General features: G+C 45.2%; 1 protein-coding gene across 1 annotated transcript in view; it reads right to left on the bottom strand.

The window, feature by feature from the left end:
- The window catches only part of ATIC (5-aminoimidazole-4-carboxamide ribonucleotide formyltransferase/IMP cyclohydrolase), a 181012-nt gene that overhangs the window by 102733 nt on the left and 52204 nt on the right, over positions 1-26075 (bottom strand). The window contains exons 8-13 of the mRNA XM_069225634.1: positions 23281-23406; positions 18858-18965; positions 18238-18323; positions 15325-15414; positions 11917-12045; positions 11436-11528 (exon numbers count right to left, since the gene is read on the bottom strand). Of these exons, the coding sequence (XP_069081735.1) occupies positions 11436-11528; positions 11917-12045; positions 15325-15414; positions 18238-18323; positions 18858-18965; positions 23281-23406 (632 nt within the window). The remainder of the gene's footprint in view (positions 1-11435; positions 11529-11916; positions 12046-15324; positions 15415-18237; positions 18324-18857; positions 18966-23280; positions 23407-26075) is intronic.

Genomic DNA, 26075 nt, shown 5'->3' with positions numbered 1-26075 from the left:
TTTGAGAAGTATGAGATGTTCCTGTGACAATCGGAGTGTGAGGTGAAATGTTAGGAAGTGAGGTAATTAGCTCCAGGCAATAGCTATGTTGGATAATGGCTAGTACCCATTTGTCCATAACAGTATTCCAGACTGGGTGGAAAAACTGCCCCAGACAGGTGTATGGTTGGAGGGAATGTGTAGGTAGTCACTCCTTTCAAGTGGGTGTTGCTCCACATGTGGAGGCACCCCTTCTCCTTCCCATGTTGTTTGCACCTCTAAAAGAACCTATGTAAAAACCCCTGGTGTAGGATGACTAAAATTGCTTCGGTTGGGAAGTGAAGGAATAGGTGTAGAAGGATTTATATGCCCCTCTATAGCCTGGGCGACAAAAAGAGTTCCTGGAAAAAGGAAGTCTGTAAAGTTCCCATCACCTTAGCTGCATCAGTGTTTTCATTTTAGCCATTTTATCTGAACAAGCCAATATTTTTTTTTTTTAATCCACCTGAAGGTGATGACCCCGGCACGAACTGGCTCCTTGAATACATCCTCTAAATGCCTCATCATGCCAGGGAGCATAGGGAGAAATTGGGTGTCCTTATTAGAGGAAGAGAGGGCGTCATTCAGGAAATCCTGTTCTAAGGGTTCCTTATGGAGCTCAATGTTTTGGACGCTGCTGCACTAGAAATTAAATTTTTGAAGGAAGTGGTATCCTCCGGATAAGAGAGACGAGGCTAAGGCTGCCTCAGAAGTCAACTTCCTCTTTGGATGAGGAGAGGAAGGATATCTAATGATGCAGCCGGTGCCCTCTTCAAACAGAAGTTTGCTCTGGCATCCATTTTCTCAAGGATCTGCTTGAGAGGTGAACTAGAAGCTAAAGTTTGGAGTCTTTTGGCTCTGAAGCTTTCAGTATTGAAGGCTTGGGAGAGTGAGGCTTAGTCTGTACCAAAGTTGAAGGAGGCGGCTGCCGGGTCAGTACCCAGGATCAGGTGAATGCTGGAACATGTTCTTGATCCAATGAGCTTGCAGTCGATGGCAATCTTTGGTGCCAGACCTGAAGGTGGAGTAGCAAAGACAGTTTTTCAGAACAGACCGTGGCTGAGAGGCAGTGGTGGTCTGGCGACCTCTAATAGTGGGACTATTTTGGCGGGCTTGGGTGATGGAGCAGGTGCAAGAAATACTCACACTGGACGGATGGAAAGTCTTGTATTTCAAGACAGAGCTCAACATCAGAGCTGGAGACGTCTTCTACAGAGAAGACATTATCCACTTTGACGGTCTGCTCCTCCCCAAAGAGATCTGGAGCAGTGTCTGAGGGCCCCATGAGACATTTCAAGCTGTTGAGCCATCCTATACCAAAGTGTCTTTTTCGACCTAAAAGATTTGCAGGCATTGCAGTCAGCCTCTTTATGGTAGGGTGAAAGGCAGATGTTGCACACAAGGTATTGCTCGGTGTGAAGCTATATGGCATGGCAGAGCAGGCAAAATAAGAAGGGTTTATATTCAATCAGAAACACACCTTCAATAGAGGTGGAGACACGCAGAAGGCAGGCCAGAGACGGGTGGCACCCCGAAGGGCAGTCGATCAAAGCCCGAAACTACAAAGTTTGAAATCTGTGCAGGAGTGGAAATGCATGCTCGAAAAGAATACCATTCAGACAAGTAAAGTAACTAAAGATTCATACCGAACAGAGTCAGAACACGAAGCAGAGGCACATGTCCAAACCAGACAGCATAAAAAAAAATAAAAAAAAAATAAAGATCTAGCAATGAAGTCGATGCCCATGCACAATATCACCGAGAGGAGTCACTCAACCTCAAGACTTCTTAGAACAAAAACAACTTGCACAACTCCAGACAACATTAGATGGCAGGAGTATGTGTATCTACTTAAGGAGGCTGGCTCAGTTCATGATGTACACATATGGTGTGGCACCCCATACTGAGTCCAATCAACCCTTATAGTGTTTAGGCTCTCTATGGAGAGTGAAAGCTCTCTATGGAGGAGTGAAAAGCACTTGCAATATCACAATAGTCAGTCAGTAACCAATCACAAGAAAGAACCACACCAGGTGTTGCAGTGGAGAAAGATAAAGAAAAAAAAAAAAAAACCTTCCAAGTGGACCCCAAGGAAACCAGTTGGCACAAAGAAAGTTAGAAAATGCCCCCACCTATGGAAACCCAGAAGACCGGAGTATCTACATCAGGGAACCCAGGTGCATAGGTGTGAACTGGTGAGGAAATACTCGAAGTCAATGGAAGCCTCGGGTCTCCAGCTGGTGTTGCGACCTGTGGACCAGACTGGTAGAACTAGGAGGTGGATTCCGGATGTTAAGAACCTGAAAAGGAAGGGGACATAGTCCAGACCACTCTGATTTGTCCAGGTAGGCAAAACCCACCCTCTTGGAGGTAAAGTTCCTGTAGGGCGGTGAAAGAAGAAGTCTAGCTGAGGAGTCCAGGGAGATGCAGATCATCCTTGGAGTCGCCCACATGTTGGTCAGACTGCAGGAGAGTCAGTGGCCGGTTGGACTGTAGGAGGCTGGTATTCTATGTAGTGTGCAGAGATAGGAATCCTGTGCAGGGGTCCAGGCAACCACACATTGGTTTACAGAGGTAAAAACTACACTACCTAATGCTCTAATTTTCAGGTAGCTTGGTCAAGCAGTTAGGCTAATCCTGGTGACGTGTAAAGCGTTTGTTGTACTCACAGTAACAATAAAGCAAGACAAACTCAAAAGAATAACTCACTCAAGACCAATTTACAAAAAAAAGACCAAGATCATCAAAATCGGGTAAGTACTTTTTAAGCTACAAATTTGTTTTAATAAAAAGTTGTTTTTTTGTACATAATTATGCACTGTAGGAATCATTGGAGAAAACACTTAAAATGCATACAAAATCAGGCAATGCGTTTACCAATGTTTCCCTTAGCAGGTAAACTGAGGTAGTCAGTGGGCACTATGGAACAGCTGTAGAAAGTAATTGGAGATGGTGCCAGATCACTGTGGGGGACCACTTAGAAAAGTATTGCTCAGGTAGACTTAAAAGGTAAGTCCGGTGGGTCTACTTAGAGTGCCAAGGTCGCAAGGGATGGGGGACCCTCTAGAAACTGCTGGATCTTTGGTGCAGGGGACAGGGCAGCCGGGTGCATAGCAAATTTATGAGCCAGGAGCTGTGCACAAAGGTGCCCCTGGAAGCAGGAGGTAGGTCATTTTGGAGGGTCGCTTGCAGATCAGCAGGGGCACTCTGGTGGGAGGTCCAGGTTGTTTCTGAAGTCCCTTGACTGGGCCTTCCCTCCTGGTCCTTTTGCAATCCAGAATGGACTGTCCTTCTTGGTGTCCGATGTTAAGTGACCAGTACACCACTGTTTGGCCACTGGAGAGTGCAGTGCTACCAAACTTGGTACACTTGCAGGGTTTGTCCTCATGGTCAGTTGGTTTGAGTTTGGTCCGGCTGCGGCAACCGGTTCCTTTATCAGCAGCCAGTCAGTGACGTGGCCTTCACTGGGTCTTTGGTTCCTTGTTGCAGCAGAGTATAGCCTTCTCTCTGGAGGAAGATCTTTGGATTATTTTATTTTTTTTTCTAAAAAAAGAGCGGAGGTCCTCTGGTGGTTGATGGAGTCCGTCCAATGTCCAAGCAACTCCCTCAGCGGCAATTGTCGAGCCCTGGGTGCAACAGGCAGGGTTTGTCCCCCATTTCTTGGGCCTCAGGTCTTCTATGTTGCTGGTCTTTTGTCCTTGGAATCTGATTTTTTTGGTCTAGGGATGCCCACTAAATATTGTATTTAGTGGGTGTTTTAAGGAGTATATACTAGTGACCAATGGGTCATCTACTTTAGGGTGGCTACACCCACTAGGTGGCCACTTCCTCTGGGCAGGTCACTTCCCTACACCAGATTGGCCATTTTCCTCCCATTAAAGAAGGAGGAAAATGAAATGGCGGTCACCTCGCATGCAGCACATTAGGGGTGGTGCAAGCAACCGCTTCTCCTGTCCTTTGACTGGTTTCCCCATCGTAGCTCCCGCCAAAAGTGGGGGTTTGCAACAGAGGCGGATATCAGCAGGCCTTTGGGTCTAGTTTCAAGGAGGGGGAGGGGGGGGGCATAAGGGAGGGGAGGGTAAGCCCTTGAAGCTCACTAACAGGGCAGTGCACATACCTGAGGGAGGGGGTGTTCGAGCCTCTTCCCAGGAAGGGCTTTGTTCAAAGTCCCAGAAAGCAGATCTCTCACCCCAGGTGCTCAGGATCTTGTTTGGTGGTGGCAGGCTGGTTGTGACTGGCCAGCAATCATGCCAGGGTAGTCATCTCTTGAAGGGGGGTCCTCTAAGGTGACCCCCTGGGTAGATTTTGTAATAAATACAGTACTGGTATCAGTTTGGATTTATCATTCGGAGTTGTTGGATACCAAACAACCCAGGGTTTAGGGAAGCCGCCATGTAGCAGTGAAACTCTTACTGGCCAGTGTCCAGCATATGCACTAAAATGGATGCCCTGCTCACTTACTATAATCCAGGTTTGGCAAGGGCACAGTAGGGGCATATTGCTCATGCATCTATGCCCACCTATACAGTATAGTGCACCCTGCCTTAGGGCTTGAAGGCCTGCCAGAGTGGTGTCTTACCTATAGTGCATGCAGTGTGTAGTGGACAGGGCACACAGGCTGTGTGCCATGTTGAGGTGGTCTTTTAGGATTGAATCAGAACATTCAGCCTGCAATGGCAGTGCTGAAGGTTTCTGGATTCATGGCCTTAGAGGTTGGCACAATCTGTGCTGATCCCCTCAGGAGCTTACCCTTAGTAGCTCATGTTCTGGGTACCCAAGTGCCATTTGCTAGGGACTTGAAGGAGTTGCCAGTGCATCACAGCAGTTTTAGGGAAATAGATCTGGCTCTTTGAGACTACATCAAATGCCAGGCAAAAAGTAGGGGGTAACCATGATAAGAGGCCTTTTCTCACAAGGACCACCAACAAGATTTGGCAAATGCAAATAACAGTTGCAAGGAAGTATGCAGGATTTGGAGTACCAGCAAGGTCATAGTGACTCGACCCTTGGTGGGGAGTCAGGGCAGGCCTTGACCAGGAAAAAAAGCCAGCCAGAGGAGCGCCACAAGTGACCCACTGGCAGCAGGCACAGGGAGTTGCAAGGACGCCTCAGCAGCAGAACAAACAGGAGTCCCACATCGCAGGAGCTGCAGAGAGGGAGCTGAATCTGGAATTGCAGAGTGCTGGCGGATGGGGCTTCTTGGAGCTTGAAGATCTTATTAGAAGAGCCAACAAGCCTTGGCAATGGCACAGGGGTTTCATTCCAATGGCAGCAGCAAGGATCCACAGTCTCCCAAGTTGGTCAGAAGACAAGGTGAACCTGGTGTCTCAAAAAAACCACACATACACACCACCTTTAAGCAGGGCCGTTACGTTGTCCGAGGGACAGCAGGATCCACCAGCCAGTCGGTGTCTTGAAGTGCCTGCAGATGCAGGAGAGTGACTCCTTCACTCCAAGGGAGATTCCTTCTTGGATGCAGGCAGAGTCCTTGTGACCCTGGAGGATGCACAGCCATATGTTGCAGCGGGAGCCCTCCCAATTGGATAGAGTCCTTTTTCAGTTCCAAATGCAGACCAGCGGTGGTTGCCGAAGCCAGAAGCAGAAGAGGTCTTGGAGAGTTCTTTGAAGAGTCTTCCTCAACATATCTGAGGACCCATCCTCGGGGAAGCCCGTAAGTAACCCTAAAAGGGGATGGATCACTCCTTGTAGTGACCCTTCTATCAGAGGGGGTCAAGGATGTAATCCACCTCGCCTAACCAGTCAGATGCTCGCAGGGGCCTCTGCCCACTTGGTTTCCAAGATGCCAGAATCAACTGTCCACCAGGCAGAGCTTTGTGCATCTCCCTAGGTGAGGAGCTAGATAGGGGGTGGTCACTCCCCTGTCCTTTGTGCAGTTCCACACCAGAGCAGGAACCGGGGGTTTCTGAACTGGTGCAAACCGGATTATGCCACGAGTGCACCAAGTGTGTCCTTCAAAGTAGTCTGGTTACGCTCAGAGGTCACATTAGCCCAGAGACACATTTTTCAAAGGAAGAGGTGGTCACTCCTCTCCCTTGCAGGAAATCCTTTGATCTGCCTTCCCCTGCTCGAGTTAGGCTCATCAGGAGGGCAGAACAGCTCTGGGGGTGGCAGCAGCATGGGTTAGCAGCCAGACCCCGTAAGACTGCAAGGCAGAACTGAGGGATCCTCTAAGGAACTCCCAGAGTACAAGGTATCATGCAACTAGCACCGGAATCAGTGTAGTTACATGATTCTAACATGTTTGATACCAAACATGCCTACCTTCTGAGAAGCCATTATTCAGTTGGACCAATCTTGTTGACCAGTGTCCACTACATATTGTAAGATGGTGTCCCGGCACTTACTAAGTCCAGGGAATAGAGTCTGGGGTTTGTGGGAGGTACCTTGCTTTTGCAGGGGTACCCTCCCACTTTGGGACATGCACCCTGCCCTTTGTTGAAGGGCCTACCAGAGTGGCGACTTACAGTGACTAAGTACAGTGACCATGATATAAGGCAAGCCTTATATCTGTAGTGAAAGGTGCATTCATTATTTCACACAGGATGCATTGGCAGGGATGCAGACAGTTTGCATGGGCTCCCATGTATGGCACAATACATGCTGCAGCCAATGGGGGTCCCCAAGTATCATACCAGCAGGGCTCGAACTATCCATTCGAACACTTGCATTGGAGAGTCTTATTTGATCAGGTCGACCTACTTTTAATACTTGCTTGTTCCTTCTAGCAGGTTGTCACTGAACAGGTGTTCTATTCAGTTAAAAAGTGGAGGGCTAATAAAAGATGCCTTTAAATCCTATGTCACATTTGTTCTGTGTTCACAGACAGAGGTCAAAAGTCAGTTTTTCTTACAATTAAATTTCCTTCTGACTGTAATGTTCCAGGACTTTGTAAGGTGAACTGTGTGGCCTGCTGCTTAGAATGTAAAATAAAAGGATAAAGGGTGTTCGGATTTTCCTAACACAACATTTAAACGAGTAAGTCAACTGTACAAACATTTCAAAATATGTCAGTAGTTGTGAAAGCCCTTTTTTATATTTCTGTATGATGAAAAAAATACTTTATAGGATGAAAACAAATCAGAATACTTTACATGTTGATGTGCAAAGGATATGTTTTCTGAAACCCAATTTTCACAGATTGTTAATCCACTATATAGTTTTATCAGTAAAGCTGATAGTGGAGAGGTTTTTGGACATTTCTTGGAAATTTACTGTGTGTAGATGACAATATGTTACCACATCATGGTTTGGTAATTTATTTATTAAAATGGAGTGGTTACCCAAACTGAGAAACACTCCTGCCCTGATGGCAATGTTGTTTGTAAACTAAAAGAAGTCCAAGGTTGTGTGGACTAGACCTCATGTATATGTTGGATAGATTCTTGTGATGCATGTAGCAAACTTTATTCTGCTTAATTAAACCATTTTTTTTGTACTGCAGAAAAGCTGAGCTCAAATATTTGAAGGTGCAATCATATGTGAGAATTATGAAAAAGGCTACTGTAAACTATCTGCCTAGGATCACACAAATTTAGACCAGTTTACAGGTCAAGTACATTACAGTTTGGTCCAGTGGATTAAGTTACTCTACCTGCAGCATTTTTATGATTTGAGCCCTAACTAGGGACTTACATGGGTGCACCAGTATGCCAATTGTGGGTGTAAACGTTTACCAGCAACCAAATTTAGAGGAGCACAGCCACGGGGGTCCCGATTAGCAGGATCCCAGTGCACTACAGTCTAAACAGACTGACATCAGGCAAAAATGTGGGGGTAACTATCAGAAAGATGCTACTTTCCTACATCTTTACCCACACGCCATCAAACATTAGCTTTCGTTCCATATAACATGCTAGAAATCCCACTGAATCAGCAATGCTTGGTAGACTGTGCTGCCACTCTCTGGCCAGAGGCATCAATTAATTTGCTCTGTCAGGAGGTGGAGCATCACTGGCAGCCTGGGAGTTAGCCTTCTTGCGTTGGTCACAACTAGTGAGTCGGTGGAATTTGTCCCCTAATGTAAATAAGATCAGAAGGGAAGGCCTTATATTTTTCGCTGACCCTGGGAGTTATAAAAATATCTTCTGTATGCCTCAAAAAATCTTTAAGCATAGGGAGATACTGATTTGCCCTATGTGCGGTGGAGTGAGTCTTGAAGTGGAAACCATCTTCCAGAGGCTCTTTATGTATCTGGACATATTGATAGGTTGTAGCCCTACCAATAAGCTCCTGATACGTAGCAGTCGTCGTCAGGAGGAAAAGGTGTAGCAGGGTAGAGGCCTGGATTGGTCTCTCTAGAAGGTCAAGGTCGTATGCCGTCCATGGATCAAAAGGCGGAGGTGTGATTTCATGTGTGTCATTCCCTGAACCATACCCACCTGTAAATGAGTGTTGTGACCCTGGAGGTATGATGTCTAGAGGATCACCCTGAAAGTGAGGTGGAGAGTGTGAAGGTGGTGGAGGGAGGGAAGGGGGGGGGGGGGGGGTAAGTGACTGGAGGCTTTAGTCGACTTACTCCTTTTGGGTGGCACCAGCAAATCAATGGGTCCCCAAAGGAAAGCGGTTTATTGTAGGATGGTGGTGTAGGCACTGAAGGAAGTGATGTGTGAACCTACCTCTGGCTAGAATCAAGTTTTTCTTGTAGTCTATGTAAGATTCGTTCCTGTTGAATGACTGCGTCAGATCTTGGAGCAGTTCTCAGAGTCAAAATCGATTTCTGTTTCATCGCCGATGGGGACGGTGTGAAGATGGAGCTTGGCTCGATGTGGAAGGGAACGCTGTGCCTAAGGAGTCTGCTTCCATGGTTTAGGCTGAATTATTGGCACCGAGCCTGAAGGCCGGGCGTCCAAATCAGTTTCAGTGATGACCATGGCCTGTTGGCAGTGGTGATCCAGCAGCTTTTTGTTTGCCGTTAGCCAAATGTCTTTTGGGCCGAGGAACAGCGGTTTCTGTACTCGCAGCATGTTGACCTGGTAAAACATTCAGCATCTCAAGCTCGATTTGAAGCTCCGAGTCAGACCCTGGATGGAGAACGCCTCTTCCTCTGCTGGAGAGGCCTTGGGGAGTTCCTGATCCTCAACACCATATGGTCCGAAGATGTCAGGAGTTTATTCAATGTCTCCCCGCTGCATTTCCTTTCAAAGGACCCGGCGATCTCAGAGTCTTCTTATATCAAAAATGATCGGCAGGCCTTGCAACCTTCCTCCCTGTGTTGCGTTACAGCACCAGGTGTCCCATTCACCTTAATGGGAAACTGTCCTGGGGAAAAGGAGGCTGAAAATGGGGACTGGGTGACCAGTCCAGCTGAACCCAAAGGGTTTCAGATCTAGAGGGTCATGGCACGCAGGGACATGGTCAGACCACTCCAACTCGGGCTGTTGGGCTTGTGTGCAGTGGTGCTTTGAGGTGTCAAGTTGCATTGCTGAAGATTCTCACAGTTGACTGTTCTGGCAGAAAGAGGCTGCAGGCAGCAACAGGGGTACCAGTCTGGCCAAACCCAAGGGTGGGCTCAACTCCTGAAGGCCTTAGGACTTCGTTGGCACCATCGTCTCCCTCAGACTCAGGCTGTGGGGCTTGGATGCAGTGGTACTTTGAGGTGTCGGGTCCCAGTTGTCAGATACTTATTCTGGTTTGGTGACCTGGTGAATAGTAATGAGGCCACTCTCCTGAATGGCCTTGTGGATCCAGGTGTCCCTCGACAGCACGTCTGCTTTCGCAATGTCTGTGGCGCTGACCTCCTGGGCTCTATCTTCTCATGGCCTGTTCCCTCGGAGGACCAGATGGTCAATGGGACAGAGTACTGGATTTTGCAACTGGTGCCTGCAGATACAGAGAAGCAGTTCCTCTGCTCCAGGGGAGACCTTTCCCAGTTAATGAGGTGGTGGGCAATTCTCCAAGGTTTTTGGGGCGGGTGTCCAGCTCTTGGCGAAGTCGGCTCAGCGATGGTTGTAGTGCAAGCAGCCTGGCGGGGTTTTGTTGTAGGTCTTCAGTGCTCACTCTTCGGTCCCTCTTCCCCCTCTCCCCCCCCCCCCTTCCCTTCCCTTGGTTCACAGTAGTCAAGTCTTGACATGATCTGCTTTCCAGATTCCAGGACTTCCCTAAATACTCAATTTAGTGGCAAGATGACCACTTTTTTGGGGGGAGTGGCCCATCATTTTGTCTGAGAATCTTGAATTCCACCACATCCAAGATGGTGGAATTCTCATTTTCAAGGTCACCTCAGGCTTGGGGTGTCTGGTTGGCGGTCAGGTTACCCCCTGTCCAAGCAAGGACTCTGACTCTAGTCAGGGTAAAGGAGGCATACCTTTCTCAGCATGGGAAAAGATTAGCGGTGAAAACCTTTAAAACAAGCAAGTTAGTAGGTTTGCACAGACTCAAAAGGGCATTCCAACACTGGAACTTTTGCTTACTGCTACCTCCAGCCCCAGTATGTAGATCTGCAGAAAGGCGGCAAAAAAGGAAATTGCTAGTATTCAAGCCCTATTATAGCACTGGACATGGCATAATCAAACAGGCTAACATCAGAGCTCTTTTTACAATGAGATTGCTGCAATTATTTGCTGACACACTACATGGCACAAAAGGGTCAAGTAGATTTTTCTACAGGAAAAGTAGAGGTATGAAGCAGTCTGGCCCATTGACAGGTACATTTTTTATTTAATTCCACACCCCTGCAAGTCCTACCTTTCTAATCATGCACAAACAGTATCTGGCTCTTTTCTGCAGATCTTCTGTAAGCAGTCATGCCTTTTTTTGCTCTGGCAGCTAAATAGAATATACCGAATGACCACATAAGGTCTCTAAAGTCTACATCTGTTACAAAAAGGTGTGAAAAACAGCCGTTTTGCTTCATAAATGGTTGCTTAAATTATATAGTCTCCCTGTTTTTAAAACATTTTTTTTTTTTTTTATGTACACTAGAACTAGGATACCTTTTAGAGAATTGCGCACTTTATGAGACAGAATAGAATTATCAAGAGTGACCCAATTAAAAAAGTACAGCCTGTTACTGCCCTGTGATGAGTAGCCATTGCCATAGCAGAAAAAAGCCTGTGTAATCATCTTAGGCTACATTTTTAAATGACCTGAAATAATCTAATGAATCAGGGTATTAGACTTCAGATCCACTTTACAAAAAAGGTGGTTTCAGGAAACGTCCCTTTGAATAACTGGAGAAAGCAATTCTGTAGCCTACTAATGCCTCAGTGTATGGAAAAAGTAGTTAAAATATCTACGAAGAGACAGTTTTTTTTATAACCTCATTTTTAACAATTGCATAATGTTGTGGCTAGCGTCCCAAGGCTTTCTACATTTTTTCTATTTCACAACTTCTGTGAAGTTCAATGGAGTTGATCACAAAAAAATCCACTACCAATACCCAAAACAAATAACAGTACCTGTCCATCCTTGGCATAGCAGACAGAGTTGGACTGAGTGTACTTGACAGCAATGCTGGCCACGATCAGATCACGGATGGCAGAGTCAGGAAGCTTTAAGAATAAAGGGTATAACTATTTTACAGAACAACAATTATGCACACTTTGAATACCAGCAAATTATTAAAGTCTTCTGAAATTAAATTGAATTTCCACATAGACTTTAAAACCAGTTTAACATTTCAAACAGCTGCATTGATCAAACACTGCACTGCTTTTAGTTGTAAAGGCTACCTGTCAAATTGCCCATGAAAGGATACAATACAGTGTACAGGGAAGACCATAATGGAACAACTAAAACCCATATGGTCAACTGCTCTGCAAAGAGTTTTTAAAAGCTGGGCAGTGTTTTTACAACCGTACTCCCATTATTAGCACTATGGGCACAATAGTGCTCCAGGCTTTAATAAAAAAAAAAGCAACACTTAATGTGCAGACTTACATTTTTACACTTAGTTACAATATTGTTGAACAACGCTGGATCTATCACTGCATTGTTCCTTTTCTGCATTAGTTTCAGTCCAAACAGAGTACGAACTTCCATCTCATCTGGTTCATAATCTGGGTCCATCTAACAAGAAAAAAAATATTGTGTTCCAACTGTGTCAAGTAATGCGCACACACACAACTTGAGAAAAACACTTTAGTAAATGAAATGCTAAAAAGCGGCATCTCTCCCCATGGTGGAAAAATGGATGACCCCATCCCTAAACACTCAAATGTCAACAGGCATCTTGATTTTTTTCCCCTCAACTGAGATCCCAGTTGTAGAGCAGGTTATGGAAAGCACAACCAGATCCCAGCAAGACAGTGCACTAGTCAGCATGTTCAACTCAATCTGTTTGCCGATGAAGACGAGTGAATGCTTGCACATTAGAAGGCATCCAAATGGAGACAAAATAAAATATAAAAAACCTGGCATTTGCATTAACTACCAAGTACAGCCTAACAGCTGCTAGAGGTTTACCCATTTTTTCCATTGCCCAATGTATCAGCCAGAACATCCAAATCAACCAAAGGGGCTGAAAATCACATAAACAAGAGTGAGTTATCGGGAAGCACTTTAAGACAGTTATTCTATTTTTCTATAACACAAACAGTTAGGAGCGCACCTGCCTGACATCCCAGCAATTAATCTGCCCCATTGCATCATGGTAGATGTAGTATCTTCAAAAAACGAACTCCATTAATTTTTAAATATTTCACCTTTAAGTAGGTACAGCCTTTACTGTGCATCTCTGGACACATGTGTTTCTGGGTTAGTCCCTTCTTCAGCAGAGAACATATTTGTGGGGTGCTGGGAATGCTGCCATAAATCACCCGGTTTCAGTACCTCTTCCCTGGCCTGCTGGTGCCTGCTCCAGAGCTCGTCAGCCCAATAGCTCAAGGGAGCCTTTAAAGTCACAAACAGTTAGGAGCGCACCTGCCTGACATCCCAGCAATTAATCTGCCCCATTGCATCATGGTAGATGTAGTATCTTCAAAAAACGAACTCCATTAATTTTTAAATATTTCACCTTTAAGTAGGTACAGCCTTTACTGTGCATCTCTGGACACATGTGTTTCTGGGTTAGTCCCTTCTTCAGCAGAGAACATATTTGTGGGGTGCTGGGAATGCTGCCATAAATCACCCGGTTTCAGTACCTCTTCCCTGGCCTGCTGGTGCCTGCTCCAGAGCTCGTCAGCCCAATAGCTCAAGGGAGCCTTTAAAGTCACAAACAGTTAGGAGCGCACCTGCCTGACATCCCAGCAATTAATCTGCCCCATTGCATCATGGTAGATGTAGTATCTTCAAAAAACGAACTCCATTAATTTTTAAATATTTCACCTTTAAGTAGGTACAGCCTTTACTGTGCATCTCTGGACACATGTGTTTCTGGGTTAGTCCCTTCTTCAGCAGAGAACATATTTGTGGGGTGCTGGGAATGCTGCCATAAATCACCCGGTTTCAGTACCTCTTCCCTGGCCTGCTGGTGCCTGCTCCAGAGCTCGTCAGCCCAATAGCTCAAGGGAGCCTTTAAAGTCACAAACAGTTAGGAGCGCACCTGCCTGACATCCCAGCAATTAATCTGCCCCATTGCATCATGGTAGATGTAGTATCTTCAAAAAACGAACTCCATTAATTTTTAAATATTTCACCTTTAAGTAGGTACAGCCTTTACTGTGCATCTCTGGACACATGTGTTTCTGGGTTAGTCCCTTCTTCAGCAGAGAACATATTTGTGGGGTGCTGGGAATGCTGCCATAAATCACCCGGTTTCAGTACCTCTTCCCTGGCCTGCTGGTGCCTGCTCCAGAGCTCGTCAGCCCAATAGCTCAAGGGAGCCTTTAAAGTCACAAACAGTTAGGAGCGCACCTGCCTGACATCCCAGCAATTAATCTGCCCCATTGCATCATGGTAGATGTAGTATCTTCAAAAAACGAACTCCATTAATTTTTAAATATTTCACCTTTAAGTAGGTACAGCCTTTACTGTGCATCTCTGGACACATGTGTTTCTGGGTTAGTCCCTTCTTCAGCAGAGAACATATTTGTGGGGTGCTGGGAATGCTGCCATAAATCACCCGGTTTCAGTACCTCTTCCCTGGCCTGCTGGTGCCTGCTCCAGAGCTCGTCAGCCCAATAGCTCAAGGGAGCCTTTAAAGTCACAAACAGTTAGGAGCGCACCTGCCTGACATCCCAGCAATTAATCTGCCCCATTGCATCATGGTAGATGTAGTATCTTCAAAAAACGAACTCCATTAATTTTTAAATATTTCACCTTTAAGTAGGTACAGCCTTTACTGTGCATCTCTGGACACATGTGTTTCTGGGTTAGTCCCTTCTTCAGCAGAGAACATATTTGTGGGGTGCTGGGAATGCTGCCATAAATCACCCGGTTTCAGTACCTCTTCCCTGGCCTGCTGGTGCCTGCTCCAGAGCTCGTCAGCCCAATAGCTCAAGGGAGCCTTAAAAGTCACAAACAGTTAGGAGCGCACCTGCCTGACATCCCAGCAATTAATCTGCCCCATTGCATCATGGTAGATGTAGTATCTTCAAAAAACGAACTCCATTAATTTTTAAATATTTCACCTTTAAGTAGGTACAGCCTTTACTGTGCATCTCTGGACACATGTGTTTCTGGGTTAGTCCCTTCTTCAGCAGAGAACATATTTGTGGGGTGCTGGGAATGCTGCCATAAATCACCCGGTTTCAGTACCTCTTCCCTGGCCTGCTGGTGCCTGCTCCAGAGCTCGTCAGCCCAATAGCTCAAGGGAGCCTTTAAAGTCACAAACAGTTAGGAGCGCACCTGCCTGACATCCCAGCAATTAATCTGCCCCATTGCATCATGGTAGATGTAGTATCTTCAAAAAACGAACTCCATTAATTTTTAAATATTTCACCTTTAAGTAGGTAGAGCCTTTACTGTGCATCTCTGGACACATGTGTTTCTGGGTTAGTCCCTTCTTCAGCAGAGAACATATTTGTGGGGTGCTGGGAATGCTGCCATAAATCAAATTTCTATAACAGCTGTCAATATTTTTGGATCACGCTGCAATCACATCATAGGTTTCCAATCTTTCCCAAGTGACTTACTATCTGTTAAAGGCTCCAAAGCATGGTAGAACAATAAATTAAAAGGTTAAGTTCAACAGTATTGTCCATAAGGGGGTAAATCTGGCTTTAAAGCTAAAGATCTGAAATCATAGGTTAGTGCTATCAAGTGGCATAAAAATATCCCTAAAAATATATCCTAGTAAAAAAATTGCAAGTTGGCTCTGGGGAGGAGGGAAATCCAATAGTCAGACAATAATCAAGGCATAAGGTCACTGCACATGTTACAGGACATTAGGGAGAAAAATCACCCCACCTGCAAGACACAGTAGCTCCCATTTTTCTTCTTGGACAGGATTTTAAGAGCCTCTTCTTCAAACCCAGGAGCAACAATGCCATCAGATACCTGCAGACAAAACAGAAAAGAGGGATGTAGGAAGTTGGCTCTGTATGTGCTATTTCAAAGTAAGGAATAGCATGCACAGAGTCCAAGGGTTCCCCTTAGAGGTAAAATAGTGGTAAAAAGAGATAATACTAATGCTCTATTTTGTGGTAGTGTGGTCGAGCAGTAGGCTTATCCAAGGAGTAGTGTTAAGCATTTGTTGTACATACACATAGACAATAAATGAGGTACACACACTCAGAGACAAATCCAGCCAATAGGTTTTGTTATAGAAAAATATCTTTTCTTAGTTTATTTTAAGAACCACAGGTTCAAATTTAACATGTAATATCTTGTTTGAAAGGTATTGCAGGTAAGTACATTAGGAACTTTGAATCATTTCAATTGCATGTATACTTTTCAAGTTATTGACAAATAGCTATTTCAAAAGTGGACACTTAGTGCAATTTTCACAGTTCCTGGGGGAGGTAAGTTTTTGTTAGTTTTACCAGGTAAGTAAGACACTTACAGGGTTCAGTTCTTGGTCCAAGGTAGCCCACCGTTGGGGGTTCAGAGCAACCCCAAAGTCACCACACCAGCAGCTCAGGGCCGGTCAGGTGCAGAGTTCAAAGTGGTGCCCAAAACGCATAGGCTACAATGGAGAGAAGGGGGTGCCCCGGTTCCGGTCTGCTTGCAGGTAAGTACCCGCGTCTTCGGAGGGCAGACCAGGGGGGTTTTGTAGGGCACCGGGGGGGGACACAAGCCCACACAGAAATTTCACCCTCAGCAGCGCGGGGGCGGCCGGGTGCAGTGTAGAAACAAGCGTCGGGTTTTCAATGTTAGTCTATGAGAGATCAAGGGATCTCTTCAGCGCTGCAGGCAGGCAAGGGGGGGCTTCCTCGGGGAAACCTCCACTTGGGCAAGGGAGAGGGACTCCTGGGGGTCACTTCTGCAGTGAAAGTCCGGTCCTTCAGGTCCTGGGGGCTGCGGGTGCAGGGTCTTTTCCAGGCGTCGGGACTTAGGTTTCAGAGAGTCGCGGTCAGGGGAAGCCTCGGGATTCCCTCTGCAGGCGGCGCTGTGGGGGCTCAGGGGGGACAGGTTTTGGTACTCACAGTCGAAGAGTAGTCCGGGGGTCCTCCCTGAGGTGTTGGTTCTCCACCAGCCGAGTCGGGGTCGCCGGGTGCAGTGTTGCAAGTCTCACGCTTCTTGCGGGGAGTTGCAGGGTTCTTTAAAGCTGCTTCTTGAAACAAAGTTGCAGTCTTTTTGGAGCAGGTCCGCTGTCCTCGGGAGTTTCTTGTCGTCGTCGAAGCAGGGCAGTCCTCAGAGGATTCAGAGGTCGCTGGTCCCTTTGGAAGGCATCGCTGGAGCAGAGTTCTTTGGAAGGCAGGAGACAGGCCGGTGAGTTTCTGGAGCCAAGGCAGTTGTTGTCTTCTGGTCTTCCTCTGCAGGGGTTTTCAGCTGGGCAGTCCTTCTTGTTGCAGGAAATCTAATTTTCTAGGGTTCAGGGTAGCCCTTAAATACTAAATTTAAGGGCGTGTTTAGGTCTGGGGGGTTAGTAGCCAATGGCTACTAGCCCTGAGGGTCGGTACACCCTCTTTGTGCCTCCTCCCAAGGGGAGGGGGTCACAATCCTAACCCTATTGGGGGAATCCTCCATCTGCAAGATGGAGGATTTCTAAAAGTTGGAGTCACCTCAGCTCAGGACACCTTAGGGGCTGTCCTGACTGGCCAGTGACTCCTCCTTGTTGCTTTCTTTGTTCCCTCCAACCTTGCCGCCAAAAGTGGGGGCCGTGGCCGGAGGGGGCGGGCAACTCCACTAAGCTGGAGTGCCCTGCTGGGCTGTGACAAAGGGGTGAGCCTTTGAGGCTCACCGCCAGGTGTTACAGCTCCTGCCTGGGAGAGGTGTTAGCATCTCCACCCAGTGCAGGCTTTGTTACTGGCCTCAGAGTGACAAAGGCACTCTCCCCATGGGGCCAGCAACATGTCTCTAGTGTGGCAGGCTGCTGGAACTAGTCAGCCTACACAGACAGTCGGTTAAGTTTCAGGGGGCACCTCTAAGGTGCCCTCTGGGGTGTATTTTGCAATAAAATGTACACTGGCATCAGTGTGCATTTATTGTGCTGAGAAGTTTGATACCAAACTTCCCAGTTTTCAGTGTAGCCATTATGGTGCTGTGGAGTTCGTGTTTGACAAACTCCCAGACCATATACTCTTATGGCTACCCTGCACTTACAATGTCTAAGGTTTTGTTTAGACACTGTAGGGGTACCATGCTCATGCACTGGTACCCTCACCTATGGTATAGTGCACCCTGCCTTAGGGCTGTAAGGCCTGCTAGAGGGGTGACTGACCTATACTTGCATAGGCAGTGAGAGGCTGGCATGGCACCCTGAGGGGAGTGCCATGTCGACTTACTCGTTTTGTTCTCACTAGCACACACAAGCTGGCAAGCAGTGTGTCTGTGCTGAGTGAGAGGTCTCCAGGGTGGCATAAGACATGCTGCAGCCCTTAGAGACCTTCCTTGGCATCAGGGCCCTTGGTACTAGAAGTACCAGTTATAAGGGACTTATCTGGATGCCAGGGTCTGCCAATTGTGGATACAAAAGTACAGGTTAGGGAAAGAACACTGGTGCTGGGGCCTGGTTAGCAGGCCTCAGCACACTTTCAATTGTAAACATAGCATCAGCAAAGGCAAAAAGTCAGGGGGCAACCATGTCAAGGAGGCATTTCCTTACAAGGGACAATAGAAATAGCACTTCCCAAACAATATGTGGGGAAAGCTGTGTAGGGAAGGTTGAAGAGGTTCTACATTTTTATTAAGATAGCTCACACAAGTCTCCGTACTCACCTCCCGGGAGATGATTTTCGCAGTGGGGACATCACAAATGTCGGAAAGAGCAATGAAGTCACCAAATGAAGACATACGATCAGAACCTAGGAAAAAAAAAAAAAAAACAGGAACACAGAATGGTCCATTGCTTTACTTTTTTTCCCCTATTTAAATATGGTGGAGAAAGTAGAAACATAAAGGAAGGTCAGCAAAGCAAACACCTCACTGCACCAGTCCAGCAAAGAGCCTTGCTCTTGAGCTTCATCAAGTTATGTTCATCTCATTCTTTAAAACCAGCAAAATGTGGTTTCTTTGGATGCCCAATTCTTAACTCTACAGTTTAAGAACCGCTAACCTTAAGACATCCCAAACAGTCCAGGTAGCTGTTCAAGGCCTACGGAAAATATGTGCAGCTGAAAATCCAGACTTATCCGATCACTACTGTCCAAGCATTGTTATTAACGAACAACATAGCCCACATGCAACCAACTGTGACCATAAACTACAACATGCTTTTATTGCAAAGGTGCTACCACAACACAAACTTGATCATATCGCACAATAATTTCAGACTTCCACTGCCGGACAACTGACAATGATGCATACAATTTTACAACTTGGTCCAAGTGCCCAATTACCTCTTGCTCTGGCGTAGGCAGTTGCCAAGGGTGTAAGAGTCTGGAAGAGATCATGCACCATGCAGACATGAGCTTCATTCTCTGTAAGAGGTACACCTACTGCAGCACCTGGTTTCCCAAACAGAAATACAATCAGTTACAGAAATTGGGCTATTCAACTGGACACAGTTGCTCTCATTTACGCAACATAAAATAGAAGCGGACAACCTCATATTAGAAGTAAAAAGCATTTAACCGGATTTGATCACCCATCACATAAATAAGGGTTTTCCCAAATTAATCAGTTAGGAATCATTGAGGATTTGTCCTTGGGTACATTTCTTCTTCGCACAAATTAATATTTAACCTTTTGCTTCATTTACATTTCAGTCCTGTAGGAAAGTAGCCTCTTTCTAGCCTTGTTACCCCCACTTTTGGCTTGTTTGTGAGTATATGTCAGGGTGTTTTCACTGTCTCACTGGGAAACTGCTAGCCAGGGCCCAGTGAAAACCCTATGTTTGTAAGTGTGTTTGTTCTGTGTCACTGGCATCCTGCTAGCCAGGACCCCAGTGCTCATAAGTATGTGGCCTATATGTGTTCCCTGTGTGATGCCTAACTGTCTCACTGAGGCTCTGCTAACCAGAACCTCAGTGGTTATGCCCTCTCTGCTTTCCAAATTTGTCACCAACAGGCTAGTGACTACATTTACCAATTCACTTTGGCATACTGGTACACCCATATAATTCCCTTGTATATGGTACTGAGGTACCCAGGGTATTGGTGTTCCAGGAGATCCCTATGGGCTGCAGCATTTCTTTTGCCACCCATAGGGAGCTCTGACAATTCTTACACAGGCCTGCCACTGCAGCCTGAGTGAAATAACGTCCACGTTATTTCACAGCCATTTACCACTGCACATAAGTAACTTATAAGTCACGTATATGTCTAACCTTCACCTGGTGAAGGTTGGGTGCAAAGTTACTTAGTGTGTGGACAACCTGGCACTAGCCAAGGTGCCCCCACATTGTTCAGGGCAAATTCCCTGGACTTTGAGTTCGGGGACACCATAACACGCGTGCACTATACATAGGTCACTACCTATGTATAGCGTCACAATGGTAACTCCGAACATGGCCATGTAACATGTATAAGATCATGGAATTGTCATCCCAATACCATTCTGGTATTGGGGGGACAATTCCATGATCCCCCGGGTCTCTAGCACAGAACCCATGTACTGCCAAACTGCCTTTCTGGGGTCTCCACTGCAGCTGCCAACCCCTCAGACAGGTTTCTGCCCTCCTGGCGTCCAGGTCCAGGAAGGCAGAACAAAGGATTTCCTCTGAGAGAGGGTGTTACACCCTCTCCCTTTGGAAGTAGGTGTGAAGGGCTGGGGAGGAGTAGCCTCCCCCAGCCTCTGGAAATGCTTTGATGGGCACAGATGGTGCCCATCTCTTCATAAGCAAGTCTACACCGGTTCAGGGATCCCCAGCCCTGCTCTGGCACAAAACTGGACAAAGGAAAGGGGAGTGACCATTCCCCTGACCAGTACCTCCCAGGGGAGGTGCCCAGAGCTCCTCCAGTGTGTCCCAGACCTCGGCCATCTTCAAAACAGAGGTGTTGGGGCACACTGGACTGCTCTGACTGGCCAGTGCCAGCAGGTGACGTCAAAGGCTCATTCTAATAGGCTCTTACCTCTCTTGGTAGCCAATCCTCCTACCCTGGTAGCCAAACCTCCTTTTCTGGCTATTTAGGGTCTCTGCTTTGGGGAATTCAGATAACGAATGCAAGAGCTCAGAGTTCCTCTGCATCTCCCTCTTCACCTTCTAAGGATCCACCGCTGACTGCTCCAGGATGCCTGCAAAATCCCAACAAAGTAGCAAGACTACTACCAGCAACATTGTAGCGCCTAATCCTGCCGGCTTTCTCGACTGTTTCCTCGTGGTGCATGCTCTGGGGGTAGCCTGCCTTGATCCTGCACCAGAGGCTCCGAAGAAATCTCCTGTGGGCGACTGAATCTCCCCCCCCACCCCCCCCCCCCTGCTAACGCAGGCACCAAAAGACTGCAACACTGGTCCTCTGGGTCCCCACTCTGTCCAAGTGACTCCCAGTCCAGTGACTCTTCAGTCAGTTTGGTGGAGGTAAGTCCTTGCATCCCCACGCTAGACTGCAAAGCTGTGTACCGCGTGATTTGCAGCTGCTCCGGCTCCTGTGCACTCTTCCAGGATTTCCTTCGTGCACAGCCAAGCCTGGGTCCCCGGCACTCCATTCTGCAGTGCACAACCTTCTGAGTTGTCCTCCGGCGTCGTGGGACTCCCTTTTGTGACTTTGCGTGGACTCCGGTTCACTTTTCTTCTAAGTGCCTGTTAGAGTACTTTTCCCTGAGATGCTGGGCGCCCTCTGTCTCCTCCTCCAAGTGGCGACATCCTGGTCCCTCCTGGGCCACAGCAGCACCCAAAAACCTCTACCGCGACCCTTGCACCTAGCAAGGCTTGTTTGCTGTCTTTCTGCGTGGGAACACCTCTGCAAGCTTCATCGCGATGTGGGACATCCATCTTCCAAATGAGAAGTCCCTAGTCCTCTTCTTTCTTGCAGAACTCCAAGCTTCTTCCAACCGGTGGCAGCTTCTTTGCATCTTCAGCTGGCATTACCTGGGCTCCTGCCCACTCTCGACACGGTCGCGACTATTGGACTTGGTCCCCTTGTCTTACAGGTACTCAGGTCCAGAAATCCACTGTTGTTGCATTGCTGGTGTTTGTTCTTCCTGCAGAATCCCCCTATCAAGACTCCTGTGCTCTCTGGGGGTAGTAGGTGTACTTTACTCCTACTTTTTAGGGTCTTGGGGTGGGCTATTTTTCTAACCCTCACTGTTTTCTTAGTCCCAGGGACCCTCTACAAGCTCATATAGGTCTGGGGTTAATTCGTGATTCGCATTCCACTTTTGGAGTATATGGTTTGTGTTGCCCCTATACCTATGTGCTCCTATTGCAATCTACTATAATTCTACACCGTTTGCATTACTTTTGCTATTACTTACCTAATTTTGGTTGGTGTACATATAACTTATCCTCTTACTGAGGGTACTCACGGAGATACTTTTGGCATATTGTCATAAAAACAAAGTACCTTTATTTTTAGTAACTGTGTATTGTGTTTTCTTAGGATATTGTGCATATGATATAAGTGGTATAGTAGGAGCTTTACATGTCTCCTAGTTCAGCCTAAGCTGCTTTGCCATAGCTACCTTCTATCAGCCTACGCTGCTAGAAACACCTCTTCTACACTAATAAGGGATAACTGGACCTGGCACAAGGTGTAAGTACCTCTGGTACCCACTACAAGCCAGGCAAGCATCCTACAAGTCCCCTACCTCGGTCATGCTTTTAGTTTGGTCATGCACATATATAAAACAGAGCGAAATATGAAAAATATCAACAACAACAAAATAAATCATGTTTAGAACTTGACAATGCCATTTAAAAGAAAGTTAGTACAGTTGTGATACTAATCCATCTATATGCAAAAAACAAGATAACCCCAGTGATTACACAGATGACCATACAGATATTCACACAAAATGTGCACCAAATCTGTCACACCTGTTTCCCACTTAAGGGATAGTGAAAAAGGTACACACATTTTGTAATGTAGGATACTGCTTGACCCTCTGACCAAACCAGTTGTTCAGAGATATACTGTTACATTTTCACTCCTTTTGTATAACTCATTAGTACAATTCTACATTTACAGGTTTTTTTTTTTTTACTCTGTAAGAATGTAATTTGGTTATTCATTATTCTTTCCCAAGGATTTAAAGCAAACACCCTGAATGGTGTCCAATAATATGGCACACTTTACCAGTACTTTGCCTTTCCTATCACCTTGTCTTTGGCAAAACCATCAGAAGCCTTGCAATGATACCCAGCTTCTCCTGAGAAATAAAATAAGCCACTCCTGGTTACTTTCCTCGTCACAAGGAAACCACAGTCTGGGGATGGGGGCAGGGCAGGGGGGGGGGGGGGGGGGGGGGGAGGAGACTCTAAACATTAACATCAAACTGGGTCTTCTGGTTTTTTTCCAAGGCTTTTTGAAGGAACCAAGACTGGCCTAGAGAACAAACATCACTGGAACTAAACACTGCATCCAGAAAGCTCCCAATTTACACGGTTACCAAGAGGTCAATTCAAAGCCATTATTAAACACATCAATTTTATCAAGTAACATCTACCAAATTATATTAACACTGCTGCTGAAATGCTATGACAAGGTACTTGTGGGAGAGTATAAATAGCTCAATTAAAGTTATGTTCAAATAGGATTAATAGAAAATTAGACTAAAATGTAAAATTGTGCTTAACCTTCTGCATTTGGAACAAGACAAGAAGTTGATTAGTGGGGCTGCCTGAACAACTAGACAAATTCACACAAATTAGTAGTGTCTTACCTGCAGGGCTGACATGCTTAAAGGAAGTGGCAGCAGGCAGACCTAAAGCCTTCTTGAGTTCTTTCACCAGTTGCCAAGCATTGAGGGTATCGCAGAGGTTGATGAACCCAGGAGAGCCATTCAGGACTTTCAGAAACAAAAGCAAAATTAGAGGTGAAAAGCTTAGGAGAACCACTGATGGTCAAGCCATGAAAATAAACTCCAGTACCAAATACACATCAGCACTAGAAGGCTCAGCCCAGTGATCTAGGCTTTTGAAGGTCACCTGATGAGATGCACCATAAATTCAGATAATAGTTACAGTAGAAGACGATATTCAGTTCCCTGGTTAGCTGTACATACAGTTATTTGGAGACTAATCTGCACATGTTTAAGTGCTTTAGGTCAACTATATTTCAATCAATCCATATGTAACTTATCCAGTAGTAATGCACATTTTAATTGGCAAGCACTGTATAACTTCAATATAAGTGATGTTTGTTATGTGTAGTTAGGTAAGGTTGTCACTTCTGAAATGCAGCAGAAACTATAAAGTATCCTACTAAACCCAACAAATAGTCAAAATCATAAACACCATCTTAACCAACAGAGGACATCTAGGAAACATTTCATCCAGCAAGAACCATCCATTAATATATTTTAGAAGTGTTATTACCAGTCTCAATTTAAACTATTATTTTTATAAAGCTAACAGAAGTAGATTAGGCATGCATGATATTGCAAACTGTTTTCCAAAAAGGAAATAAGAGGGCACACTTCTCATTCAAAAGTTTAAAAAAAAAAAAGCAATATTTCACAGGCACAATAAGAATTTCACAAAGGCTTTAAAAAAAAAAAAAAAAAAAAAGGGGGTTGGAAATAAACCCATCAGCTAGATGCCATACCACCTTCAGCTCTTCCACTAAAAAAGGAAGTATGGTATACAAAGATGGTCACTGTAATTTTGTTGTTGAAAGGAAGGTTTTCTTATAGTTCCAAGTCCATGCTGAGCAGCATATAGTATGGAATAAGAGTAGAACACAAGAGTATCAAATTTAGAAGTTGAAGTACTCTTTTTGGTCAACCTATGGATGCCAAAAATTAGATGTGTTCAATAGGTTTGCAAACTGGTATATGAAGGTAGTTTAATAAGTCATTATCCAATATTTTTGGATCTGTTAATTTTACAATCTCCAGATACTAAGAAGCTAAGGTTGCTCCACAGGGTACATCAAGATGGCTGCCGTATTAGGTTTTTGCCCTTTACGTCCTTAATACCATTTCAAAGCTGGGCAATATGTTGCTCAAGAACGCAACATTTGAGCTTGACTAAGATGGCAACAGTTGCATTTTTATCATGAGGTGTTTGACTTTGATTTTCAACTTACTGTTTCAGGAAGAAAAACAGTAATTATGAGTAGGAAGCACTCTCCATTCAGTGTTAGTTGTGCCAAAAGGATAATGATCATTAGTTGTTGGCAAAGTGAGCATTAAGCTTTGATGTTTTTTTTTTAATTAACGTATCAGGCAGGCAGAAACTGTAATAATGAATAGGACTTGTATATTTGTAACAAAAAACGTTTTGTAGAATGGAGTATGTGTGTAGATTTTGGTTGTACCACAAATGTGAGCGTGTGTATTTGTAGGTTTTAAAAGGGATTATCTTCCCTACATTCAGGTTACTGCAAATATTATCTGAAATTGATAAGTGTAGATTAATCTTTCTGGATTTCATCCGCTACAAAGAGCTCATTGGCACATGTCTATGCATATGGATTTATTTTGATTTACAGACTACAACAGTGGATTTACTATCTAAGGAATGTCCAATATTGTCACAGTACTATCACCCAATTTAAGTAGGAATCTTTCTTTGATCTGTTTTCCACTTGTTGATAGAGCACCAATTTAGAATTTATCACAATTGGGTGCAATTGATCATTGTTTATGTAAATATGCAGATATATCAGCATTCTCAATATCCATTTGCTACTGTTGTATTTTTTGATACGCGATTGCTAGACAGTATTTCTGGGTTACCCACATATATTGCTTGTTGTATACACACACTTAAGATTGTGGTGAGGGCCACCATTACATAATAACTGGGACAGTTCATGTTTGTTTTGAGGATTTTACTCAAAATCAGATTTGTTTTGTTTGCTCTTAGCCCTGATGAAATTGAAGGTATAAACACCAGTACGACTCAACATGTTCACAATAGGCTTGAAGAATACAATTAAAATACAAAATGATTGAACAATTTAGCTGTGGGACTGTCATTTTCTGTTCAGGCTTTTTTTTTTTATTTATTTTTTAAATTGCGCTATTTGGTATTTTAAGGCTTGTTTAGTAGCAACCTCTTTTTTTAACGCGCCACTGGTTGTATGAAATATTTAAATACAGACTTTGATAGTAGGTGCACTAAACATTACACAGCCTCTTAAAGAGATCTACAATTGAAGTAAGATCAGTCCAGCAAGAAAGGCCTACCCATTTCACTGCAAAAAAGTTAAATGTGTAGGGAAAAACATTTGTAGCAAATATACTTCTAATAGTCTTCTCTGGGCTTGTCCAAATAGAGGATGTCAGTTTTATGGTAAAATGCTAGCGACAACTCAATCCACCTGGCTAGGGATAATTTGGGCTTTGCCTAGCCTGCACCTATATCACTGCAAAATAGCCTCCCCATATAAAGGAATTGGGTTTTCCAGTACCTTTTAAAACAATGAAAGAACGCAGAGTTCCTTCGACAGAGAACGAACACATGAAATTATCATCATAACCGGAACGTTTCTTTTGCTAGTGTAAAAATT

Source organism: Pleurodeles waltl, chromosome 3_1 (genome assembly GCF_031143425.1).
Source record: "Pleurodeles waltl isolate 20211129_DDA chromosome 3_1, aPleWal1.hap1.20221129, whole genome shotgun sequence".
Classification (NCBI taxonomy): domain Eukaryota; kingdom Metazoa; phylum Chordata; class Amphibia; order Caudata; family Salamandridae; genus Pleurodeles; species Pleurodeles waltl.
This window is presented reverse-complemented; position numbering and strand designations above follow the sequence as displayed.